The sequence below is a fragment of the Mauremys mutica genome, chromosome 2, assembly GCF_020497125.1.
Source record: "Mauremys mutica isolate MM-2020 ecotype Southern chromosome 2, ASM2049712v1, whole genome shotgun sequence".
NCBI classification, from domain to species: Eukaryota; Metazoa; Chordata; order Testudines; family Geoemydidae; genus Mauremys; species Mauremys mutica.
Genome location: NC_059073.1, coordinates 24,167,395 through 24,193,256, shown reverse-complemented (window position 1 = coordinate 24,193,256; position 25,862 = coordinate 24,167,395). Strand labels below are relative to the sequence as shown.

Sequence of the window (25,862 nt, the reverse complement as noted above, 5' to 3'; positions counted from 1 at the left end):
CTTCCTTCCTGACTGCCCCCTGGGACCTCCTACCCCCATTCAACCCCCCTGTTCCCCACCCTCTGACCATCCCAACCCCTATCCACACCCCGACTACCACCCCCGAACTCCCCTGCCTTCTACCCACCCCACCGCCTGCTCCCAGACCCCTTAGCCACCGGTGCTCCAGGCAGCGCGGTGGCAGTGCTACAGCCGCGCCGCCTGGCTGGAGTCAGCCACGCCACTGCACATTACAGAGTACCGGGTCAGGATGCGGCTCTGCAGCTGTGCTGCCCGGCAAAATTTCGCCACCCAGAGCATTGTGCCGGTGGCACAGTGAGCTGAGGCTGTGGGGGAGAGGGAACAGCGGGGAAGGGGCTGGGGGCTAGCTCAGGGACTGGGCAGGAGGGTCCTGCGGGCCGTAGTTTGCCCACCTCTGATCTAGACCATCCCTGACAGGTATTTGTCTAACCTGTTCTTAAAAATCTCCAAATGACAGAGTTCCACAAACTCTCTAGGAAATTTACTCCAGTGCTTAACTATCCTGACAGGAAGTTTTTCCTAATGTCCAACCTAACCCGCCCTTGCTGCAATTTAAGCCTATTGCTTCTTGTCCTATCCTCAGAGCTTAAAGAGAACAATTTACCTCCCTTCTCCTTGTAACAACCTTTTATGTATTTGAAAACTTGTCTTCTCTTCTCCAGACTAAACAAAACCAATTTTTTCAATCTTCCCTCATAGGTCGTGATTTCTAGACTTTTAATAATTTTTGTTGCTCTTCTCTGGACTTTCTCCAACTCATCCACATCTTTCCTGAAATGTGGCACCCTGAACTGGACACAACACTCCATAAAGGAACTTAGCATTGCAGCACTGAGCATCACAGTGCCTTTTAGGTGCCTAGAAAAATCACAGGAACAACACTGCAATCTGCAAAAGCCAGCACATTAGGTGGGAGCCAATCCCCTTGCTCCAATCACTCTTTCATTATTTATCCACAGTGGAACAGTTTCAACAGGAGAGACTGAGGGAGCTCCACATCAGAATATCCTATGGATTAGACCACCAGAATATCCCACGGTTAGACCACCCTCCTGAGAGGTGGGAGAGACCCCTGTTCAAATCCTTTCTACAACTCTGGCAGAGAGGGAAAAATTGAATCTGGGTCTCCCACATCCCAGGTGAGTGCGCTAAACACAGGGATAAAAGTTGTAAGATGGGCACCACAACCTCCTCCAGCCGGATTCTGAATGGAACCCAATCTGTTTGGTGTGCTCAGAGGTTGCTTACCACAGAAGGCCCTGCATGCAACTTAGGCGGCCAAATGCCTATCGTCCCCCAGTTCACAGATTGCTCTGGGGTTCTGGTGAGAGACAGGTGTCTGGAAGCCTAGAGGGAGGCATCAGTGCACATGTCCCAGGGTCTACAATTTAAGCAACTATGGAACTTTTACAGCAAAAAGTTAGGTGCTGAGAGAGTTTAGGCATCTAGAGGGTTAGGCGGCAGCCAAGGAGTTTCATGGATTGCAGTGAGGTTATACACATTTAGGTGTCTAACTATGGAATTTAACCACCTAAATTGCTTTGTGAATTGCACCATAAGTACCTGATTTTTCTTGAATGTAGGTCTCTTTCCTATAAAATCATTATTGCTGGTCAAAAACTAATAGCTTATCAGACTTCAAGTTAGAATAAGTGTATTTTACAGATAGAATAAGGTCCGCATGCCAACAAAATGCCAGTTGCTAAAATGCAAAATGAAAAATGTTGTAAATCGCTGTAAAGATTTATACATCAATCTCTGTAGTTATCAAATCTTTCTTACTTGAGTTGGGTGTCTTTAGGGCAAAATTCTAATCTATCAAAATCTACAAAAGAAAAAAAGAACAATCAATTCCTTGTTTTTTTAAGAATATAACAAAATAGAATAATCTTGAGCTATCCTACAATACTTACCCAGGCCACATTCCCCAATTGCTCTGATCTTCCCCTTATTTTTTTCAGCTAGATTTTGCAATTCAGCTAAATATTGGTCAGGGTCATTCTGCTCAAATTCTCCACAGCGGGTGGGATGACAGCCAACCGTACTGTAAAACATGTCTAGTGCATAACAGTATTAGAATTTTATTTCCAGGAATACAATAAGTTTATATCAAATTCACAGCAACTCATACTGAATTTATTTTCTCCTTGGGGCAAACCCTGGGCAGAAACTGGGCTGGTTCAAGCAAACCAGGTGACCTTCAGCTCTGAGGCTCATGATTTAACATGTGACTTTCTTACTCCCACTGGCTCCAATCTCCTATGCAATCCTTGTTGGGGTAGGAGAGATTCAGTCCGGCTAGGTAAGGGGGTAATTTGTCGAGAAGCTTTGACACTTTGATACCACAGGTTACATTAACAGAATTTGTGGGCATGTTTGTGAAAGAAATTAATGCCACAACTCAACAAAACACTTAAGCACATGAATAATCCCAGCCTTATTCAACAGAGCATTTAAGCATATACTGAATTTTAAGCACAGGCTTAACTGCTTTGCTGAACAGGGATGGGATCATTCACATGCTTAAATGATCTGCTAAATAGGGATCTAAGTGAACAGTGGATGGAGGTTGCTTTCAAACAGAAAGAGAAAGGGGAACCTGCAAACACTGCAATAAAAAGAAAGATATCCCCATTCCACATGGTAGTCATATTACTACAAACAGCACAAACTCCACAGTGTGTGGCACTGCAGGCCTGAGCAGTAAATACTATACTAGCATTTCAGCTGGCTCCAGAAGGGCAGAGGCCAGAGAAGTATTATTATTACATCCTTCTCGCACCAGAGTTGTGAGTCTCTTCCATCGCCTTCTGTCATTAGCTGCTGCTTCCATCTGCTCTATGGTGTTCAGACCAACTGTTCTGCCCTCCATACTAAGGCTTCTTAAGATTTTTCTTGGGCACCCTTGTTTCCTCACACCAGTTGGTTTCCACTTGACAGGTTCATGTGAAAGTCTGGGGGTTGGCATCCAGAGTATATGCCCCAAATACATCAAGCACTTCCTTCTGATTCTGGTAGAGACAAGTTGCTGGTTCGTAATTTCTTGGCTCTCTTCACTGGTGATGAAATCTTTCCATCCAAGGCCTAGGATCTTTCAAAGGCACTTATTTTCAAAGGCACGTGGTTTTTTGTTTAATTGTTTGGTAGAGCTCCAGCTCTATTAGCACTGAGATTACGTTTGAGTTGACAATTCTCAGTTTTGTTTGGGCTCTCTATATCTTTGATTTCCATACGTTGTTGAGTTTAGTGAATGCTGTGGATGCCTTTCCTATCCTTGTTGTCATTTCTTTCCTGAGGTCTCCATTGGCTAGTCTGGTGCTAACCATGTAAATGAACTTCTATTCTACTTTCTTGACGGTTTTACCTTCCAGTAGGATGCCACAGCTTAACATTCGGGTTTCAAGGATGTTTGTATTAGCGTAACTGATTTAGAGCCTTGCTTGGCTTCCTGTTTTTGCCAAGGTGTCTGTCTTCGATGGTAGCTTTTGGGGGTGTCGTTCAACAGCACGATATCACCAGAAGTCTAGGCCTTCTAGGCATTTGGCAACTACCCATGCTATGCCAGTGTTTGTGTTGGTAATATGCTTCATTATCAGATACACAATGCAGCCCTGTTTCACACCACTGTCCATGCTGAACCACGCTGTTGTCTGGTAGTTCACTCCTACAGTACACTTTGCATTGCTGTATACAGCATTGACGACGCTGATAACTTTAGCTGGAATTCCGTAAGACTGAAGAATATTCTACAATGTTTGCCTCTGCAGACTGTCAAATGCCTTTTGAAAATCCCTGAAATAGATAATAAGGGGAGCTGGCTATTCTGTACATTCTTCTATGATAGAGAAGTACTCCTCCTCCAAAAAACACTCTTCATTTGTTTTATCTAGAAATACAGAAACAGAAGATAGGAAGGACTGATATCCACCAATACCTCAAGCCCTCTGTAATAACAAGAAATAAATCATGTAGAATATATCCATCTGACCCGGATATATTTTTTCTTTTCTTTATTCTGAATCATGTGGATTCTGCCAATAGCTCCAGGAATAACTAATTTTAAATATTAATTACCATGGGGAAGAGGGAAATCTACAGCTCCGGAGATTAAATATATATCATGTATTTTAAAGTAAGGATACCGTTTGTCTGTGCCAGCTGCAATGCATCTTTACTATCTTGTAGATTTCCGCCTGTAATCATAAACTAAAACGAAGAAAAATATTGTTAGTAAATGTGTGTTCAACTTTGAATTAACAGCAAACAACCAGGAAATGCTTCAAAAGGCACTCAGATACCAGTGACAGAAATCATAGAAGAACCTAGACAGAGAAAAGCCAAGCAGCTATTTGTATTATGAATATATTAGTATTCTGATAAACCATGCATTCATTAAGACTCAGGAGACATACTAGTGAATGTACTATAGGCCAAATTGTGGCTTTTGTTCAGTAGTACATAAATTAGTCTCCCACCTTAATGACGAAGCAGCAAAGAATCCTGTGGCACCTTATAGACTAACAGACGTTTTGCAGCATGAGCTTTCGTGGGTGAATACCCACTTGCATCTGAAGAAGTGGGTATTCACCCATGAAAGCTCATGCTGCAAAACGTCTGTTAGTCTATAAGGTGCCACAGGATTCTTTGCTGCTTCTACAGAACCAGACTAACACGGCTACCCCTCTGATACTTGACACCTTAATGACGGTCACAGTCCATTCAATTACTGCAATACCACTATTAATAACAATATTGACCTTTTTGATTTTCATCTTCAAGGCACTTTACTTGGTACTGCGAGGATTAATTCATTTGTAAAGTATAATCCCCATTTTACGGTTGGGGAAATCAAAGTAGAAGTATTATGTGATTTTTAAAAAGCCATTCAGGGAATCGGTATTAGAACCCCAGGATTATAAATTCAGGAGTTTCTGTCCCTCAGTATCATGCTCTAACCATAGCATCAGAGCTTGTTACATTAACACTGTAGTTTTAAGTGTCTTCTTAACCTTTCATATGTTGGATGTACATCCAGTGTTTTATTGTCTCTGCAATAAAGCCATGTCTCATTCTCCCAAGGGAGAACAAAGGCAATTTAAATGTAAGATTGTTCTGCTCTTATTTGTTTTTCTTCAAACCAGGTAATGCTTTCGCTATAGAACATTTTCTATTGTATGTTTTTGGAAACACAGGACTGGATTTTAAATTACTTGTGCAAAATGAACAGTTGATAGCTCTGACAGCATGTGCAAATAGGTTAATATATGTGCAAATGCCAAGATTTGGCCATTTGACTACATAATTATTTAATCGGGATATGCAATCACATCAATTGCACATACAAGTTAAGGTGTGCAATTATTAGTCCTAAGGGAATTGTGCTCCAAAAAATTTTAAAAAATCTGCACACAATATTTTAAAATTCTGCAAAATTCTGCATATTTTATTTGTCAAAATAACACAACATAATCACACAATTTTCAATTATTTTGGTAATTTATTTCAAAATACCGGTCAGCAAGTATGTCTGTAACAATACAGACTACAAAAAAGATTCAGGAAATGTTTTTTGACAAATAGATTATATACTAGGCATATTAGTACATCTATATGGCTCCACAGTGAGCACGGAGGACAGAGTCTCGCACACCTGCACGCCCAGCCCTGTCCCCCTGACTCAAGTGTGGGGCAAGCAGGCTCAGGATCCAAGTATGGAGGGGCTTAGTGTGGGGGGATCCAGGTCAGTGTTCTGTGTGGGGCAGTCTGGGTGCAGGTGGCTTGGTGGCAGGTCTGGGTGCACGCGGGATCTGGATGCAGAGGGGCTTGTTGGGGGATTCTGGGTGCAGGGATGGAGGTCCAGATACAGAGGGGTTGGGTGGGTGGGGAAGGTTCTGGGTGGGTGGGGGTTGGTCAGACTGGGGGGTAGTGCCTCATACAGTGACCACTTCCCCTACAGCCAAGGAGCAATGTGGGCAGGAAGCGGGGGGGGGGGTGGCGGGGGAAGGGGTGGAGCTTTTTTCAGAATCAGGGCCAACAATGCTCATGACAGCTAAATAATTTAAAATTTTCTCACATACTCTGGACGTAACTTGGGTTTATTGTCTACTTGATATATGTCCATAATTCCCATGAATGTTACTGGTCACTGTGCTCTGTTGAGGAGAACAAGCCCCTTACTGTGAAAGATGTAAGCTTCTCTAGGACTAATCGGGAGAGCAACAAAACAGCAACACAATGATTGTGACACTGCATGTCAATTTAAAATGTATCTACAGATCTCATTCCTATAAATGAGGAAATAGTTTTTGGGAAATACCTAGAAGTAACATACTTATCTGTCCTTTGGGAGTTTATGTGGGGTCATTACTACCACAGTTTAAAAAACTAATCAATAGTCAGTCTTAAATGGGCATCAGAGGAGTGAATTAAACCCAAACCAGCTCATTGCAGCTGAGGTTTAGGGATAAATGTTCACAGCATACATCTTAAGCACACATTAAGGCACAACTAACTCACACAAATAGAAATATTTTCAAAAGAACAATTCAAGTGTCTAAGCCTTAGACTCTAAGGCAACTGGAAACAGAGACAGAAGAGACCTCTAAATCTATGCAAGCTGGAAACAACTGAGCACATGGCTAAGAGTAAGAAATTCCTGAATTCTAATCTGGGCTCTGCTATGTGCTCTTGGGCAAATTACTTAATCTACACTTATCAGTTTCTCTATGCGCAAAATAGGAATATTACTAATTGTTTACATCACAGGAGTGTTGTGAGGATTGAATAATGTTTGTACAGCACTTACATAAGTGCTAAGTATTACTGATTCTACATTAGTTACTTTGAGAACTTTTCCCTTGCTCTCCAAATTTTAACTCCTTTCAGATTAAAATACTTGTTCCTGTGAAAGAGATAGGGGTTTTTCTTTTTAAAACAAACTAAAATGTATGCGTTATTAACAGAGTAAAATACCTTTATAATATCATGAAACTGCCGATTCATATTTTTGTTTGTAATAACAATTTCCTTAATTTTACAGAGGTCCAATAAAAAGGAGTGGGACTAGATATTTGTTTCTTGAATATTCACTGGTCACTGGAGTTGGGAAGGAGCCTTTGGACAATTTATGAAAACAATTATTTTAGTCAAAGAGTTCCAAATTTTCACATAATTATGTAAATTTAAATACATGCAAGTACTCTACTAACAGTACATTTACATCTACTAACAGAGAGTCAGCTAATGGCCTGAACCTGCAAACATCTATGGACATGCTTAACTTTACACAGGTGAAAAGCATATAAAGATGACTGAACTAAAGCCGGCTTCTAATTTTCCTTGGGGGTGCTCAACCTCAACCCTATTCCCACTCCACCCCATCCTCAAGTCCCCACCACTTCCCGTCCCCGCTCCACCCTGACCCCATCTCTTTCCTGCCTCTTTCTGACCCCTCCCCTGAACGTGCCCTGTCCCTGCTCCTCCCCCTCCCAGCACCTCCTGCATGCTGCTGAACAGTTATTCCAAGGCATGCAGGAGCCACTGGGAGGGGGAGGAGTTGATCAGTGGTGCCTGTGGCCCCAGACATGACTCACAGATCCCAGTTTGAGAACCGTTGAACTAAAGTGTTTACAGAATCAAGGCCACATGAATATTTGGTGTAGGCTGATAGAGGTAATCACAAAGTGAGAGAGTTACATAGACAACAGAAGTCAATACTGGCCTCCTGCAATACAACACACCCAGAAAACTTCCCCCTCCCTCCCTGCTTGCATAGCCTTACATTGTAAAACAGGCCATGACGAGTCCTATACACAAGTTTTTTGAAAAAAGGATGCCCTTGCACGTATTTTTGTGACCAGCTAATCATTGTGCACAGGAGGACATAATACCAGGTACAAAGAATTTTGATTTTGCAGAGAACTCTGCAATGCTAAAGAAAGTTTCCGGCATTTTTATTGTTGCTAATTTCAGTAGAAAATTATTTTTGTTACAACTTCAGTATTCCTAAAACCCCTGGCTGTTAAAATCAATTTTTAAAAATTAAGAACATCATAACAAAATCACATATACATGATCTATAAGAGAAGTTACCTTTTTAACACCAGTTTTGACTGCTCTCTCTATTACATCCAAAAAGTCATCTGCAAAAGTAAAAATCTGGTAAATTAAGGTCCAGATCTTAAAACATAATTTAACTTGCACATTCCTTTGCAATAAAGCCATTTATGTATAGTTAATATTATGCTTAACATGGTATGAATAATCTTTGGATACACACAATTATTTAATCTTTAGGAAGGGAAATAGGAAGATGATGCAAATGACTAAGAACCTGATCTAAAACCTATTTAAGTTAACAGGATGTTTTCCATACACTTCAATGGGCTTTGGATCAGGACCTGGTTACATAAACGCCGTCTTGAGCTCTATGTCTGAAAAATGTGTTTGCTGAAAGTAGTAGTTTATAGTGGGCCACTGTGCCCTAGCACACCAACAGTGACAGCTCACTCCGCCCGAATGGACCCCCATCTGCTGAGTTGTCTCTATGGGTAGAGAATGTGTTGCTTAACGTGTCTGTAGGTGACTGTAGGCCAACTAACCCCACCAATTTTCTGTTCCTCCCTCAAGAGCTGAGCTGCCTGCATGGTCACTCAATACTTGTTCTCCAATATTGAAATCAAATCCAAATGAAAGGCTGCAGTTAAACCAAATGCTGTTTATTTAAGGAACTGAGAAGAATGAAAATGAATTACAAGTTCTTTGGTAAGTGGAGAAATTCTCTAATTTCCCTTTACCTTCTCTAAATAACTCTGCTTTAGAGCTGGTTGGAAAAAGGGTCAGCATATTTCATGAACATTTTCAAAAGAAACTAAAGGTTATTTTTCAATTAAAAAAATAGTTTTGTTTCAGTGGGGGAAAAAAAAACCACTCATGTTTTCTTTAAACTTTCTCCCACTGTTTTCCACTAGAAAATGGATAAGAGAGAATAAAAAAAGTGAAAGAAAGTAGAATTTTCGCCACCAAACAAAACTGAAAAAATAGAGAATTTTTTAATTTACAATTTTTTAATGAAAATGGAAATGTTCTCAAAAAAATTTCCATTTAGCCAAAAAGCCATTTATAAAAAAAAATTATCTGGCTCTACTCTATCTTTTACTACAATGTTATTTTATAACTTTGTGTATTTCTTACAGCCATACTCCTTAGCTACTTTATCCTTCCACATCATAAAACAGCAACAGACTGAGGGAAACTATCTTCAGGAATCTAAACAAACTAATACTTATTTGTATTTTGAATATGCTCCTATCATTTGCCCATGTACTGTAAGAACAATTATCAGCTTTACAAAATAGACCAATTAAATATTTAAAATACTGACATAAATGCAACTCCTGCTGATATGACAAAGTTGATTCTGTGAATTTGTAGCATAAAGAAATGCACTCTAAAAACCTGTGTGAATTGCATATGCATTGCTGTTTAACTTTGATGTATTATGATTAATATGGTATGAATAGTCCTTGGACATAAATAATTGGATAGCTATAACAAAGTGAAGCCAACTATCTTGTCTTCAGCAGAAGAGATGGACTGGATTAGGGCTGAAGTTCCCACAAACTAAAAAAAAAAAAGTAGATAGTAGGAAAGCACTGGAGTTAAGATATGCAGGATAATAATATGCTACACTGTAAGTGTCTTCCTTTTAGAAGAAGTGACCAGCTGAAAGATTTATTTTGTATGAATATAAGAAAAAACATCAAAATTATACCATACAATACAATTTACTTTATCTGGTTTCTTTAATTATGCCTGGGGAAAATTTGCACCACTGTGCGCGTGCAGAATTTATGTCCCCCACAGATTTATTTGATTCCCTGCAGAAAAATGACTTTCTGACAGAGAAACGAAGGGAAGGTGCAAAAGCAGTCACACTCTGCTCCCTAGCTGTGCAGGTACATTGTTTAAGGCACTCGGAGTAGCTGGTGGAGAGGTAAATCACTGCAGGGCTGGGGACACCCCAGTCAGTGGCTCCTACCCTGAGCTGGGCTGGAGGCAGGAGAGGATGGGGCTTCCTCTTCCCCTGAAAGATGGACCAATAAAAAGGAGGTGAACAAAAATGTATAGGAAGAAAACCCCAGAGAAAAGAAAAATAGAAGAAAATTTGCTCAGTGTTAGGACTGAAATAATAATAATAATCTAGAATTCATGTCACTACATTGTATAAAACCTCACACCTAAGATTTTTGAATCTCCCTTTTTTTTTTGAAAGAAGAGAGTGGAAAAGAAAAGGAACGTGTAGGAGAGAATTCTCTGACAAATATGAAATTAATGTCCTGTAATACAATGTATCACAAAATAATTCACATGGAAACTAAAGAGAAAAAGAAGCTTGAAGATTTACAGAAAGAAATCTTGACTGTCATTACTAATAAATATTTCCTGAGAGACAGTGGGTACAGCTCTGTACATACACAACAGAAGTCATGGACCTTGTCACATAAAACTTACAATCTAAACCAGACAGACACTACAGTCTAAAAATATAGGACAGGAGCCTCAGCTGGTGCAAATCAGAGTAGCTCCACTGATTACAATGGAGTTACAGCAAAGTATACCAGCTGATGATCTGGCCCACAAAATACTAAGGCTGGAGGTCTAAACTCAGATCTGTCTGCATAACCTTGTAAAACCACTGCGGAAAGACTTTACCAAAATGTTCAGCTACTTAGACTAGTATCTGTATGGAAGTTACATTGCAAAATAAATAAATATATATATATATATACACACACACACACACACTACTTAGAAGGTATAAACATTTATTTTTAAAGCACCAATGTCACCTTGTATGGGTGTAAGTTAGTAAGTGTAAAAAAGTAGAAAATGTCTGAGAACTTGAAAACTGGACATTAACAGACCACAAATTCCAGTGATGATTGAACCTGGTGGTATACTAAACAAAAAGAGCTCTCAACTATGCTTGTAGTTGTTCCCATCATTTCACGCTACCTTAAAACAGACATTCTAAGATTAGAATCATAGGGTTAGAAGGGACTGCAAGGGTCTAGCAGTCTGACCCCATGCCAATAACCCTGTTACTTCCCTCTGAAGCACCTGGCATTGGCCACTGTCAGAAGACAGGACACTGGGCAAGATGGACCATTAGTCTGATCCAGTATGGCTGTTCTTATGCCAAGATGCAGGATTTATTGTGTCTAAGCCATCCAAGACAGATGGCAATCCAGCCTCCTTTTGAAAACCTCCAGTGAAGGAGCTTCCACAACCTCCAGAGACAGGCTGTTCCATTGTCTTACTGTTCTTACAGTTAGGAAGTTTTTCCTGAGATTTAATCTAAGCTTCAGAATGACAACCCTGGAATCTCATAATATAGATAATGTTGCTTAGATACTATACACAACTGCTGAGAAAAAAAGATGACTATTTCATATTTACTGTTCAGGTAAGAAATATGATAAAAAAACTCCTTGAATTTGTCAAAAGTTACAAACATTTACCTTGATGTTTCTGTGTACCTCTGTAAATGCCTCTGAACATAGGATCTGTCAAGTTAATACCGATATCTGCAGTGAGAAAAACAATGCAGGCTGAATTAACTGTTATAGTCTTTCTTTTTCACATGTAGATCAACAGGGTCGGTGCTGGAAGTAAGACATGGAGAAACAGATACGTCTTCGTGTACATGATGGTTCTGAGGGGCACCCGATACCACAGAGCTAGATGAGTAGTTTAAAGCGTAACCATGTCTTTTCTTCAACAAGCCTGAAGTTTAACTAATTCTTCTTAGACTTGCTAGAGTGACAAATTCTGGCTTGTTTTGGAATAAGCATCAGACTCATTCTACCTTATAAAATGTGTAAAACCCGACTCCACCTCCAGCAAAGCTAACGCCTCAGTAATAAGCCCACTATGTAACAGTGTGTGTTGGCACATCGCCAGCTGTGCTCCCTAGTGCCAGTCCCGGGCAGGGCAGCGGCACAGGGAAAGACGCAGCGTCTCCCGCACCTGCTGGGTCAGTGGCAGGCAGCTTCTCAAAACCGACCGGCCTCCCCCCGGGACAACCCACCGGCAGAAAGCCAGGGCGGGGGAGGAAACATCTTTCAGCGGACCAGCTTCTGCCCGTGAACGAGACAAGCTCCTGAGCTTACACAGGCCAGCCCCGGGGGGTGGGGGGGGGGGGAAGCGTCCTTCACCTCTCCCGCGCCCCATGCGGGGGGGGAGGGAGCCACACCAGAGCCCTCTGCCCGGGCTCCGCACGCCCCACAGCCCGCCCCCGCGCCCGCCCCCTCACCGATGAATTTAAAGCGGCTCATGGCTACAGCAGCTCCGCAGTCTCCGTGTTCCGGGCCGCCAGAAGGAAGGAAACATCCAGCCTGGGCGCCGCGGGCTCCTCCCCCTTCCCGTCGGCCCGCGCGCGCCTCCTTGGCGAAGGCGAGGGGTGGGCCGAAGCCCGAGATGGCGGCCTACCTCACGCACCAGCAGAAGGTGATGCGGCTCTACAAGCGGGCGATGCGCCAGCTCGAGTCCTGGTGCATCCACCGGTGAGAGCGGGTCGCGGAGGGATCTCGGCCCCCTACGAGCTACTCCCGCCCTCAGCGCCGCGCACGGTCCCCTCGCCGAAGCGCCCTGTGAGCGCCGGGGTGGGGGCCCCCCCTGAGCCGTCTCCATGGGGGCTGGGCGCCAGGCAGGGCGCCTCAGGCTGCTGCCTTCCCCATTCCCCGCCCCCCCCCCCCCGGGCTCTCATCCCTCCGCAGCGCGAGCTCCGGGCAGCGCAGGCCCCTTGGCCTCAGCGCTGAAACCTCGGGCCCCTTCCCCTGCCCGGGGGCGGGCGGGCGGGAGGTGAGCTCGGGGGATGGGGCTGCTGCGCGCGGAGGTCGCTGTCTGTGGTGTCTGCGCCCACCGGTGATATTCTGATGCCAGTAACGGTCAGTAATCAACGAGCGGGTCGGTGCGATCACGCTGGGGCCTGAAGGGAAAGAAAAGGGCATTGAAAGGAGACTGGTCAGTTTAGGCGTCAGCCCATCTCCTCTGCCTGAAAGATCTCCGGCATTGGTGCTGCTGTACTAAAGTCTCTTATGTTCAGTCTCATTTGAACTTCTCCTTGACTTTAAAGTTTTCAGTTATACAGTATCAGAGGGGTAGCCGTGTTAGTCTGGATCTGTAAAAAGCAATAACAGAGCCCTGTAAAAGCAGCAAAGAGTCCTGTGGCACCGTATAGACCAACACACGTTTTGGAGCATGAGCTTTTGTGTGCGAATACCCTCTTCGTCGGATGCATATACTGGAAATTTCCAGGGGCAGGTATATAAAGAGTCCTGTGGCACCTTATAGACCAACAAATGTATCGGAGCATAAGCTTTCGTGGGTGAATACCCACTTCATCAGACCCATCATGCGTCTGATGAAGTGGGTATTCACCCACGAAAGCTTATGCTCCGATACATTTGTTAGTGTATAAGGTGCCACAGGACTCTTTGTTGCAGTTAAACAGTAGTCCATTGTATTAATACCTAGCTCTAAACTAGCCTTTTCTATCCAGAGTCTTCAAACAGCTTTGTGAAGGCAATTGGTATCATCATCTCCATTTAACAGATGGGGAAACCTGAGGCCCAGAGACTTGACAGGATTTTCCCCAGGTCACCCAACAGAATAGCAACAGAGCCAGGAATAGAACCTAGGCCTCCTGAATTCCACTCCAGTGCTCTATCTGATACATCACAGAATATCCATCAATTGTGGACTTCAAATCAGGACCCAATATTCTTTTCAAAGATATGCTATAGCTCAAACAGAAGTTACAGGCTTGATGCAGCAATTACTGGGTGAGGCTCTATGGCATTGATGGGCAACCTGCGGCCCATCAGGATAATCAACTGGTGGGCTGCGAGACAGTGTTTATGTTGACCTTCCACAGGCACAGCCGCCTGCAGCTCCCGGGGCTGCGGTTTGCCGTTCCCGGACAATGGGTGCTGTGGGAAGCAGTGCGGGCTACAGGGACATGCTGGCCACCACTGCTCTATGGTCTGTGTTATGCAGAAGATCAGATTAGATTAACATAATGGTCCCTTCTGGCCTTAATCTATTTGTATTACAGTAGTGTCCAGTGGCCTTAGTCAGGATAGGATCATCAGGGCTCTGCTGTGCTGGTTGACGTACAAATACTTAGATGTTCTCTGCCCAAAAGGGTTTACCACTTTTTTTGGGTAGGTTGCTTATTACTAACAAATTTTTGCATTCCAGTAGGCCAAAAGGCTCCTGTCAAAATCCTGGCCCCATTGTGCCATCTGCATTACAAACATGGATAAAGAAACAGCCCCTGCCCAGGAAGGCATGAGTCTTAAAAAATACAGGAGTAGACAAAGGATTAGGGATGGGGATAGAACATAAAAATAACTGAAATAGCCACAGTTTTGTTACTTGCTTAAGGGGCAGCATGGGCAAGTGCAGAAAATTTAAGGGAGAAGCTTATCTGTGGGCAGTGTCTCAAGTGCTAGAACAGGGCAAATTGTGAAGGCCTTAAAGATAGTCAAGAAGTACTGTTTGATACAAGAATGAAGAAGGAACCAGTGCAGGGATTAGGTTAGTGCAATGATGTGATAAGTGGTGTGAGCCAGGAAAACTATCATAGCATCAGTATTTCAAATTAACTTGAGAAGGTCGGTTTGCAGTCAAGCCCAGGGAGGTTGCAGTAGTCAGGGTGCAATATTATGGTAGTTCTGGTGATGTGGACCGAGAGGACAAACAGGATTGTGGAGATGTTATGAAGGAATTGTCTAGACAGTGCCTGGATGGGTAGAACTGCAGAAAGGGCTTAACTTCTTTATAACTAGATAAAGAGTTTGACTCATTTCAGACTAGACAGTATACAAGGAGAACCTACTGTAGACATCCAGTGACTAGATGACCCAAGGAGGCTCTTCTATCCCTGATTTCCATGAAGAATGGTGATAATGATGTGAATTCTCTAAAGGTCAAGGGCAAGTCTTTTAGTCTGTGGTGAGGAAACTTCTAATATTCCCATATTAGAAAACAACCCTGATATTTTTACCACTAGAAATGTTGCACATTATTTGTATCTATAGGGACAAGTATCGATTCTTTGCCTGCGTGCTGAGAGAACGGTTCGAAGAACACAAAAATGAGAAGGATATGGTGAAAGCAGTAAAACTGCTGAGAGCTGCTGAGGAAGAACTTTGGGCAATGCAGCATCCTCAACCTTACATCTTCCCTGATTCTCCTGGAGGCACATCTTATGAGAGATATGAATGTTACAAGGTAGGTAGTATCAGTGGAATGTTTGACCTATGTTGTTCTCTCCTGTCTTAATAAGTTGTCTCGTTCTGTTGGGAGTGGAAGATGGGAATTTCAAGCACTGTTTATAGTGTTTTGCTCTTTTGCTGGTCTGTCAGGACTCTAGTTTTAGTTTGGTCTATTGAAAGACCTCTGCTACTTCAATCCCCCATTGCCTTACTCCACTAATATTACAAACTAGGTTTGTAGATGTTCAGAAGGTGCTTTGTGGATCTTAATTATATGTTTGGTACTTGAATACTACAGTATGATGGGCACTAAGAAAAAACAAGAGACTTACTTCAGTGTTCTTAGAATGGTAAAGTTAATAAAAATTTAAAAATAAAGAAACTCCTAGTTAAAGTTCTTATGTGAACTCTAAGTCTGATCTCTTCCTGTTTCTTATATGCATTACATTAAGACTATAGTTCTGTATGGTACAACTAGGGTGACCAGATGTCCAGATTTTATATTTGAGGCTTATATAGAAGCCTATTAAGCCCCACCCCCATCCCGATTTTTCACATGTGCAGTCCGGTCACCTTAGGTACAACCGAGATACATCCTTTCCTACATCTGTAAATAGGATTTGACAGAGAGGATAATGACCTTCCAGATAAATCCAGCAGGATGTTCCATGCATAAAGGGTAGCAAGAAAGAAACAAATGGAAAGCAAGGCTGACAATAGCAGTGGGAATTGAATGGCAACTTGATAAACAAGCAAATACAGAAAGGGAAGAGCTGTGAAAGATCTTGAAAGCAAGAACAAGAAAGAAGCTTGAATTTGCTGTGATGGAAGGATTCAAAGCGGGGTGGACTTACATGATCAGTGCAAAAGACAAGAAAGATCACCTTAGCTGTACTTGAACAGACTTGGGAGGGACATGGGTTGTGGGAGGCTAGAGAGGAGGTTGCAGTAATCAAGGTGAGGGATGAATGAGTCTTAACAATATGCACAGAAGACAGTGAGTTTGGGAAATGATATGGAGGGAGAAGCAACATGATTTATACATGGCCTGGATGTGAGGGAGAAGGAATCAATGATTCCCAGGTCATGGGTCTGAGTGATAGGGAGGATGATAGTGGTGTCAACAGTTACAGAATTAAATCAATGGGAATTGTATATAATGAAAGAAAAATGGACAAGATTCATCTCAACATAATTTTTTTTTTTTAAATATCTCTTCTCCTTTTCTCTTCCTGTTTGGCCAAATCCCAAGTAGAACCATAATTGCTGGGGATGAGGCTAGATGGACAGCACTGGCTGTCCGAAAAGTATACAGCTACTTCAAAAAGTAGTTGCCCTAAGAGCCCAGGAAAGGGGAGACATGCCTATGTCTTCCTCACCTCCCAAGACATGGCAGAGTTTCCTGGGTGGGGCACTGCTGCAGTGATTTTACTAGATCAGTATTGATGCCACAGGGGATTCCTGGGCTGGGAAGGGACTTTATTTATTTATTTATTTATTTATTTATTTATTTATTCCTCATAAAAATGCCAGAACTGGGTGGGAGTGGGAGTTTATAACCCTCTGATTAAGTGCAGGTTTTTTTTGTTTTTCAAAGGGTCAGTAACAGGCTCACTTCATCTTTCATTGTTCTTCGCTTGCTGTACTATCACTTTGCTGCAGGGGTCTGTCTCCTGATTGTGGGTTAAGGGATTTCGCAAGAGCGGAAAATCCAGTGTAAGTTTATGCTCCAGTGTTGTAAGGAAGATAGACCCCAGAGTAGGAATATTAACACGAGAACTTTTTAACAATGTTCACGTGTGGTGCCTGTTCGTTCAGAATTTATAAATAATTGAAGACCCCCCCCAACAAAGTAAAGCTAGGTCTATATTCTACTTTTAATTAAGGATAAATGTGTACAAGGTGTCTGAATTCTTTGTGCCTAGAGACTTAAACAAAAATGCGCACTCCCCATGTTCTCAGTTGTAAGAACTACAACTTAAATAGCTTATCCACTTTTCCTAAAATTCTGATTTGATTTAAGATGAAGCATGCAAGGCTTCAAGCTGAACACTTTTGCTTGCATGTGCAAAAAAAACCTATTGAGTCTAGAATGGGTTCACTAATGACTCCATCATGGTTGAACAGTGTAAATGTAGCTAACTGGCTGGTCTGATGCATTTTACAGATTTTCAAATCCCATTTTCTTAAAGTGTATTTCAGGGAGAAGATTAAATTGTCACTGTTGAGATTAAAGCACTTTGTATAGTAACTGATTTGAAACAAGTAGCAGCAAAAATGCTGTTTAAGGGGACACCATCAATTTAGAAGTGACACTTGTGGCTGAGAGCTTATGTGGGGATAAGTAACACCTAAGATGACAAACTGAAAGGGGTTAGAAATGTTTCTCTTCTCTTTTTTGTTTTTACTTTGTGCACTTGATAGCACTAGTCAGTTTAATTGTTTCCTCTGTATAGTCCCTTTTCTCCTCTTGATGATATGCATCTTTCACCCTACAACAGAGAAGGAAAATATTTACAACAGGAACTTGTACCACATAAAAAAATTCATGAGGTCTTGGACAGGGGTAGTACTTGGAACTACGATTTTATCTTTCTCTACTGGGGGATTGTGTGTCTTACTTGGAGCCCAGAAGATGCATCCACCTTTAATCCAGATATACCACCTTGTCTCGACTAGACATCACTTCAGGGTTCAGATTGTACCATAATCTTCTGGATATGTGACTGCTGAGCTACACCCTTGCAGACAAGGAGAAGTAAACTCTGAAAGTTGGATCACTGTGGTGTTATAATTATATTTTGCCATCATCATTTCATCTGGTTTGCACCACAAATGCTGGCAACTAAACCCCAAATTTAGGAGGACATGAGTTTTTAAATTACCCCTCTTCGGTAACTTAACTAATAGTATAAGCAATTGGCATTCTTTCAAGGGCAAAAATGAAAGTAATTGGCCTAGTGAACAGAACACTGGACTGGAACTCAGGAGGCCTGAGTTCAGTTTCCATCTCTGCCACCTAAGGGTGACCTTAGGCAAGCCACTTCACCTCACTGTGCCTCCATTTCCTTTTTCTGTGAAATGGAGTTTAAAAATACTGACATCCTTTGTAAAACATTTTGAGATCTACTACTGAAGAGTACTATATAAGAGGTAGTATTATGTAATGCTTTGCTTTATGGACCACTTACCTATGTTGTATTAATGTGATTGTCTAAGCTGTGTTGCTGTATATTCTGTAGTTTCTCATATCTAGTGCCTGGATTTTTGACAGGCTCCTGAGTGGGTCTTGGATTTCTGGCATCCTTCTGAGAAGGCAATGTATCCTGATTATTTCGCCAAAAGAGAGCAATGGAAGAAGCTGCAGTTAGAAAGCTGGGAAAAAGAGGTCAGTGCTACTTCAATGCGGAGTGAAGCTTTGGTATATGACTCTGTGCTTTCAAAGAAGTAAACCTAACATATTCCAGACTCCAACTGGGTGACAAGAAACACTTAAATTTCCCTACTGAAGTCTTAATTAGAATACTCCAGTAAAGTTGTTAGCACTGTGATACTGACAGCTTTCTTAATGACACACCTTCATAAGGACTCAAAGATCATTTCAGAGTTAAAGCTGCAATTATATCCTTGTCTCATCCTGTTGTGGTTAAGTATTGCATCAGGTACACTGAAAGTTAAGTGTTACACTAGGACAAATAGGACTAACTCTATTATTCTTCTGCTTATTATTATTACTGTAATATACCTTTTGCAGGTAGCTCTGAAGAAATAGATATATGCTTTTGAAAAGCTCATTTTGTCAACGTGCTTTAAAGAATTCAGAACAATCTTGGCCTATTTTCCATTTAGTTTTCAGGAGAAAAAAAGTTGCTAATTATGTTGGAATCTTGAACTTTTTCCAAACGTTAATATTTAGGTAAATGGAGGGGATTTGTGACTGTGCAATTACATAGTGGTGGTGAAGCTGACCTTAACACTAGTTGTCACATTCTTAACTTCAGAAACAATCAACTCAAAATAACAGCAAATGGGAGCTGAGGCTCTTCGCTTCATATAGAACTTATTTCATGTTTAAAAAGGCTTTATCCTGCAAGAACATTAGAGCAAGTCCATTAAAATCAATGAAAAGGCACTTATTGACTCCAGTGGTGCTGGCTTGCGGTCGAGAGTATCTGATAGGCTTCCAAAGCAGAGGGAGGATACTCGTTAACTGTAATAAATAATGGAATAATCACAAGCTTCTGTTTAAAATATTGCTTTGTCATTAACAAGTTTTAACTTAAACTATTGTAGGGGCAGAAGATCTGTAACTGAAATTGCAAATGAGCACTTGATAGTGCAGTCAACCTAAATGAGGGAATTTTATTGGTATTGGCTCTATCCTGTTCATGAAGTCAGTTCTTCATCTGGTTATAGTTGTGACATAAGGAACTGTTCTGGGCCTATATTTGAAACCAAAGCAAAATACCAAAAGAAACACATCAAGATTCAAGACTTAAGTATGCTAGGTGAAGTTGTTTTCTTGTATGTTTTAGGTTAAGCAACTAGAGGCTGAAACTCCACCTGGTGGTCCTGTGAATGAAGCCTTGCCCCCAGCTCGCAAAGAAGGGCATCTGCCACCTCTGTGGTGGCATTATGTAACCAGACCCCGAGAACGGCCAATGTAAAAGAATCTGTGCATGAACAAGCAAATTACACTTGAGTGGTTTGTTCTCCATAACCAGTAGGAATTCCAGTTAACATTCTCTACTGTACTTAATGCACAACAAAACTAAAATAAACGTGAAATGTTCATCACTCTGAACAAAATGTTATGGTTCTTTCAAAAGTTTACAGCTGAACCTTGACTTAATATAACTTTGAAACTTTACTATGCAGAAGAAATATGCTATTTTCCCTTTATTTTTTAGTAGTTTAACAGTACTATATGATATTTGCTTCCCCCCCCCGTTTCGCCTGATCGTGTACTTCTGGTTCCAAATGAGGTGTGTGGTTGACTGTCAGTTTGTAAGTCTGGTGTTTGTATCTGTGAGGTTCTACTGTAGTGTGTAGGCATCTGTATCTTCACAAATCATTTGGGGCCTGTAGGTCAGATGGCTGGAAAAAAAAAGTACACATCATTTTAGTAGGGTGCTGTGCATCCCTCTGCACTGACCTCTTCCAGTAAAACGTTAATTCTGCTTCTGAAATGTTAATTTCTGGCCTTTCCTAGTTTGATAGGAGGAGGATTGAGGCTTTTATTGAAGTTAAACAGGTGCCAAGTTCTTAACAGTGATGAGAAGTCTCTAATCCTCTTAACTGAACTTTCACTCATGCCTTGTGGTATCATTCACACTAGTTCTTCCATTAGTCTTTCCTCCTAGACAGGATATGAATTTCAAAGGTGAAAGACAAGCAGAAAAAGATGGGCAGGCTGCCTCTATACAGTGAAGCAGAAGAAAAGGTCAAAAGTCCTACTTGCTTCTCTTTGCTGTTTTGCTTTAAGACACTGCACTTCGCAACTACTACATGGCAAGACAGAATAAGCTAAAATGTAAGCACTTGTCCAAAAATGCATTTGGATATCAGACATTTTAAGTAGTACTATAAACTATGGATGCATCTCTAGTAAACTAGTTGCATTATTTTGTTTCACATTAGAGTGCTTGTGAGCCTTCTACTGATTTGGCTAAATGGACTAAAAGTGATTTGATTTAAAAAAACCAACCAACCCGTAAAGAACCATTTTAATGGTATTTGGCTTGATGCAGCAGTCTCCTGCAGCAGTCTCCTGCTGGAAGAAAAAGTCCTAGTTTCAAGCACTGGGAATAAATGACTTGTTTATCTTAAACTGTGTAAATGTGTTAGTCAGCAGGGAAATCTGGATGCTCATGCATTCATTAAGTTAAATGTTCCTTAATGAAACTAAGGTAATGCAAATGCTAGATGCAAGTTTGTTTATGCAGCGGTACCAACATTATTTATGCAAGGCATCACTTTTCCTTCTCTGAAGCTGGCCCATAGTGCTCTTTGAGATAAACTTAAGATGTTTTAAAAAAAGTGACTAGTACAGAGTTTAAGCATAGAAGTTTCTGGTTATCAGGGAATAACCTACCAATTATCAAGGGGTGTGAAGTTCAGTTTAAGATTGGGTGGTGTAAGGAATACATCATCTGCAATACCCTCGATTGAGGGTAAAAGGTTGATGGGTCAAAGTACCACTTTTCCTTCTCTGAAGTTGGCTTATGGTGCTCTTTGATATAGTACAATTGAGCAATTCCTCATCTGCCAAGCACAAAGCCTTTTTTCCCTTAATCCCCTCTAGCATTACCATGTAGTACCAGCAGGTGGACATGTTTAGAAAACTGATTGCCTCATTAACTCTAGAAAACTGCTGAAGTGGAGAAAACAAACTATCAATTTTGATTACTCCTTTCTAAGGATAGCCTCCTCCATGCAGTATACTATCTTAGCTACTCTTTCATTAATACATAACAAATGGAAAAGACTTACAGCAAGGAAGAGTCCCTTGTGAGAATTCTAAGAATCTCCATCTTTCTGCAGGAAGCTTTGTAAGGGAAAAAGGAAAGCGTTCCCTCTAATAGGAATTTAATGCCAATTAGGTGATGTCCTGGGTGGGGTTCTCAGAGCACTAGTTGGGCACTTCAAAGAAAGAAAAATGCTGGGTAGGTAATTTGTACTTGTTTAGTGTAGAATCATAGCCATTCCAATTGTGTATTGGAGTCCTCATGCAATTAAACAGCTGGGAGTGTTGCTTGAATGAAAGCCTCTGCTGGGCTGAATGAAATGGTAGGCAAGTCTGTTGGCACCTATGAAAGAGAAAAGCTTTCACACTTGTGTATTCCAGAAATGTGAGTGATCCCTTGGGCCATGTAGGTTGACATAATGAGCTAGGTTGCTCTGCTGCACTGGTAAGAAAAGATAGGGGTGGGGGGCAGGAGTATGGGTTAGAATGCACTATTCTGCAGTGGGGGAAAGAAAAATCGGGGAGGGATATGAATTCGGCATGTGCACAGTACAGTATTCCCCCAGGAGTAATAATATGGGGTGGGGGACAGCTGTGGTAAAATGACACTGGCCTAGGTCATGTGCGAGGGGTATAGAGGGTTCACCACCAGCAGGCTGGCAGTATGGCAGGAGAGTGGCAGGCAGGGCCATGGTACAGTAATGCAGATATGAAGGAATTGAGAGAACAGGCTTACTGGATAGAACTCTCAGGCTATCCTAATGGGATAGCAACAACTAGTACTATCAAATATGAGGCATCTGAGCTAGGTGAGCGATGTAATGTGGCATTGGTGTTGGAGCCTCTAGGCATCAGGACTGCCCAGCAGAGGGGGAAGAGTGAGGGTTCAAGATACTGACCATACAAAGAACTCACTAAAGCTCTTCCTGAAGCAATTACAGGCTTGTGTAGCAGTCTGAAAGGGACAGGGAATCTTGCTCAGTGGATTTTTCCAGCATCTTGAAGCTGCTCCTATACTATATTTCACATCCTTTAACTTGTTGATTCCAAAATGCCAGGTACTACTGAATTTCCATTCTGAGCTGCTTAAGGCTTGCCTGCCAAGCTGCTGCTGTTGGTGTCGGCCTTTGCTACCATGTTGCACCTTGTCGGGAGTGTTGTCAGAGTTGTACCGGTATGGTGCTCTGCTCTCTCCAATGTTGATATCACTCGTCTGCGTGCGTGAGTTCCCTCTGTGTGCTGCCCCAGCTCTGCGCAGATAGCTGACACAGCAGACCCGACGAGAACCCCCAATAACCACAGAGTCCAGTAAGATGCAAAGCCACGTCGGCTAGGTTTATTGCGACCTCGGACACCCATGCAGGGTCCCCGTAGATTACTTAGTCTACCGGGCGTACTGCGAGAGAGTGCCTCTTGGCAATGGACCCGGCTCAGTCAGTGGCGGGAATTTCCACTGCACCCTAGACCGGACAAAGACACCGCCCCAAGGATGCATTCTTATACACAGATACAAACAAGTTACACATCACACCTGACGTATTGAGGTGCAACCTTTCTACGTAGCACGGTACAACCCCTCTACGTATTAAGGTGCCGCCTCTCACCTTGTACATGTTGGTTCGATCAAAACAACTCTATCCATCATATTACCCTTTTGCCCGTCATTGGGATTGGCCAGCCTGTTCTTTGTTATCTGTGTGGAATGTGCAAGTATGTGAATGTTCTGATATCTAGTGTTCAGTACCTTTTAGGTACGTATCTTCTTGCAACATCAGCCCTTTCCTTGCCAGCTTCTGTGAGCAGGGCCTGCCTCTGGCTCACAGCTTAACTTTGCTTTATGTTAGCAAAGTCTTGACCATTACTTTAGTTTAGGCCTCAGGCCTCATACCGGGCCTCTGATACCAAGGTTTATATCTTAGGGCCTCCTCTTACTACAGGGAGCACCAAGTATGCAAGGCCTACTGGGTTTGGAGACTCTACAAAGCCAGTTCTTGTAGCTGACTTTCTTCCCCAAATAGTTTTAGTTCTACCTTGGTGCCATAATATGCAGCTGGGCTGGGAGCAGAAGCCCTGTTGATCTTATGTGGACTTGCTACTGTGCTTTCTCCTAAATACCAGTTTCACGCAGACTCCTGTCATCAAAAAGCCTCTCTCTACAGCAGGGCACAGAAGATAGAGAGCCAACTCAATGGAAAACATGCCTGCCTGGAGACAGAGCCTTAGGGTACGTCTTCACTACCGGCCGGATCGGCGGGTAGCAATCGATTTCTTGGGGATCGATATCACGTCTAGATGAGACACGATATCGATCCCCGAACACGCTCCTGTCGACTCCGGAACTCCACCAACGCGAACGGCGGTAGCGGAGTCGACATGGGGAGCCGCGGACGTCGATCCCGCGCCGTGAGGACGGTAAATAATTCAGTCTAAGGTACTTCGACTTCAGCTATGCTATTCACGTAGCTGAAGTTGCATATCTTGCTCCTTGGAGCAGAGAGTGGCACTACATTTTCTGAATAGCTCCACCCGCTGGCACTATTTGTGAAACTAGAGAAGAGGTTAAAAGAATGTGTTAGGACTCTGAAGAAAACCCAGTTGCAAGAGATTATGGAGCATCAGGTGCCCAGAAGGCAGAAGTGTCTCTCTCTATAAAACTAGCTCCTGGCAACTTAATGGGAGAAATTTAAAATGTTCATGTGCATGTTGTCTTAGCTTCTAGATAGTGAATGCAATCGAATCCAAAAACTCTCAGCTGGTGTTTTGCAACATGTGATCATGTTAGTGGGTTGTAGCTGGAGCTGGTTGGAGAATTTGGACATGTTTGAAGTAGACATCGCAGAAAGCGGATACTGTTTTAGCCTGCTCAAAAAGCATTGTGTCTTCCAGGGCACAGTCTGTACAGCCACCAGAAACAACAGGCATCACCGTTGCAGCCTGGAACATAATTCCAGTGCTCTGTGGCTGTAAAAGATTGTGGGATGTGGGTGGGTCATAGACCAAAATTGTTGAATCACTACTTACATCCTTTACCACTGTTTGCTGCAATCATGGTAAAGGACAGAAGGTTGGTCCAGCTCTGTATCAGGTACTGAAGGTATTCTAACCAAACTGGTCTAGGAAGATGGAGGTAAGTCAGTATCCAACAGTGCCACCTTTAGAGAACAGCAGCTTCTATTATAGCCACGCTTGTTCTCAGCTAGACTGATGTTGCAGGGGAGAAGTGAGGGGTGTGAGTTCTAACCAGGGTGCACAAGATTGGAGAGTGGAGAATAAAGCTGATTGCTACTTTATTCTCTTTTTACATTGCAGGCTAGTCACCCCATCATAGTTCTATCAAAGCTCACAAAAATGGAGCTTGTAAGAGCAACAAACTCATGTGGGGAAATGAGTTAAATCACTTGGACTATTTAATACTTTACAAATGAACTGAAATGTCATCTCCAGTGTCTTTGCATGCAATATAATTGTATGCCTCAAGATATTACCCTATTTTGTCTTTCTAATCTCCAGAGTCAGACATTCATAGATTTAAGGCCAGACAGGACATTCTTGTCCAACCTCTTCTAAATCACAGGCCACAGAATTTCCTCCAGTTATCCCAGTATTGAGTCCTATACTTGTTTGACTAAAGCATTTTCCAGAAAGGCCTCCAGTCTTGACAATTTCAAGAAGCAGAGGATCCACTACTTGCTTTAGTAGTTTGTTCCAATGGTTAATCACCCTCATTGATTAAAAAGTGGCATTTATAATATAAATGTACATGGCTTTAACTTCCAGCTGTTGACTGGGTTATGCCTTTCTCCAGAAGCTGGGTCTCCTGACTACAGCACCAGGCTTTATCCATTGGGCCACAGTGCCTCCCTTAGACTTAAATACACTGGCACTGCTTAACTAAGATTGACTTATCTGCCTTTTGAAATTCATATACATTTTAGCTTTTCTGTGGCACATCCTCCTGAAGATTATTGAACAGGGCCTTCTCCCTCCAGCAGGTGGTCTGTGCCACATTCGAGCACTCCTCTCCAACATGAGCATGACTCTCTTACATATGACCCCTGATCTTTAGCACAAAACTGTTCTGCACAGACACA

At 42.3% G+C, this 25,862-nt stretch overlaps 2 protein-coding genes across 6 annotated transcripts in view; one reads left to right on the top strand and one right to left on the bottom strand.

Moving 5' to 3' along the window:
- Positions 1-13,676, bottom strand: part of TATDN1 (TatD DNase domain containing 1) — a 29,876-nt gene extending 16,200 nt beyond the window's left edge. Inside the window, exons 1-6 of one of the 3 annotated variants that reach the window (XM_045003074.1) lie at positions 13,573-13,676; positions 11,544-11,609; positions 8,113-8,162; positions 4,164-4,227; positions 1,935-2,078; positions 1,804-1,846 (exon numbers count right to left, since the gene is read on the bottom strand). In XM_045003074.1, the coding sequence (XP_044859009.1) occupies positions 1,804-1,846; positions 1,935-2,078; positions 4,164-4,227; positions 8,113-8,162; positions 11,544-11,583 (341 nt within the window). In that variant the 5' untranslated portion in view covers positions 11,584-11,609; positions 13,573-13,676. Of the gene's footprint in view, positions 1-1,803; positions 1,847-1,934; positions 2,079-4,163; positions 4,228-8,112; positions 8,163-11,543; positions 11,610-12,112; positions 12,201-12,337; positions 12,484-13,572 lie in introns of those variants that run through there. The other 2 variants (XM_045003073.1, XM_045003072.1) reach the window with 2 other exon arrangements.
- On the top strand, positions 12,456-20,109 carry NDUFB9 (NADH:ubiquinone oxidoreductase subunit B9). Of its 3 annotated transcripts, none has more exons than XM_045003075.1 (4): positions 12,456-12,587; positions 15,129-15,321; positions 18,580-18,693; positions 19,841-20,109. In XM_045003075.1, exons 1-4 carry the CDS (start codon positions 12,502-12,504, stop codon positions 19,970-19,972), a joined length of 525 nt encoding a protein of 174 aa, XP_044859010.1. In that variant the 5' UTR covers positions 12,456-12,501; the 3' UTR covers positions 19,973-20,109. The 3 variants fall into 3 exon arrangements, with proteins under 3 accessions (XP_044859010.1, XP_044859012.1, XP_044859011.1); XM_045003077.1 differs by lacking the exon at positions 12,456-12,587 and adding an exon at positions 12,854-12,971; XM_045003076.1 differs by lacking the exon at positions 12,456-12,587 and adding an exon at positions 14,886-15,042.
- Positions 20,110-25,862: the final 5,753 nt, after the last annotated feature.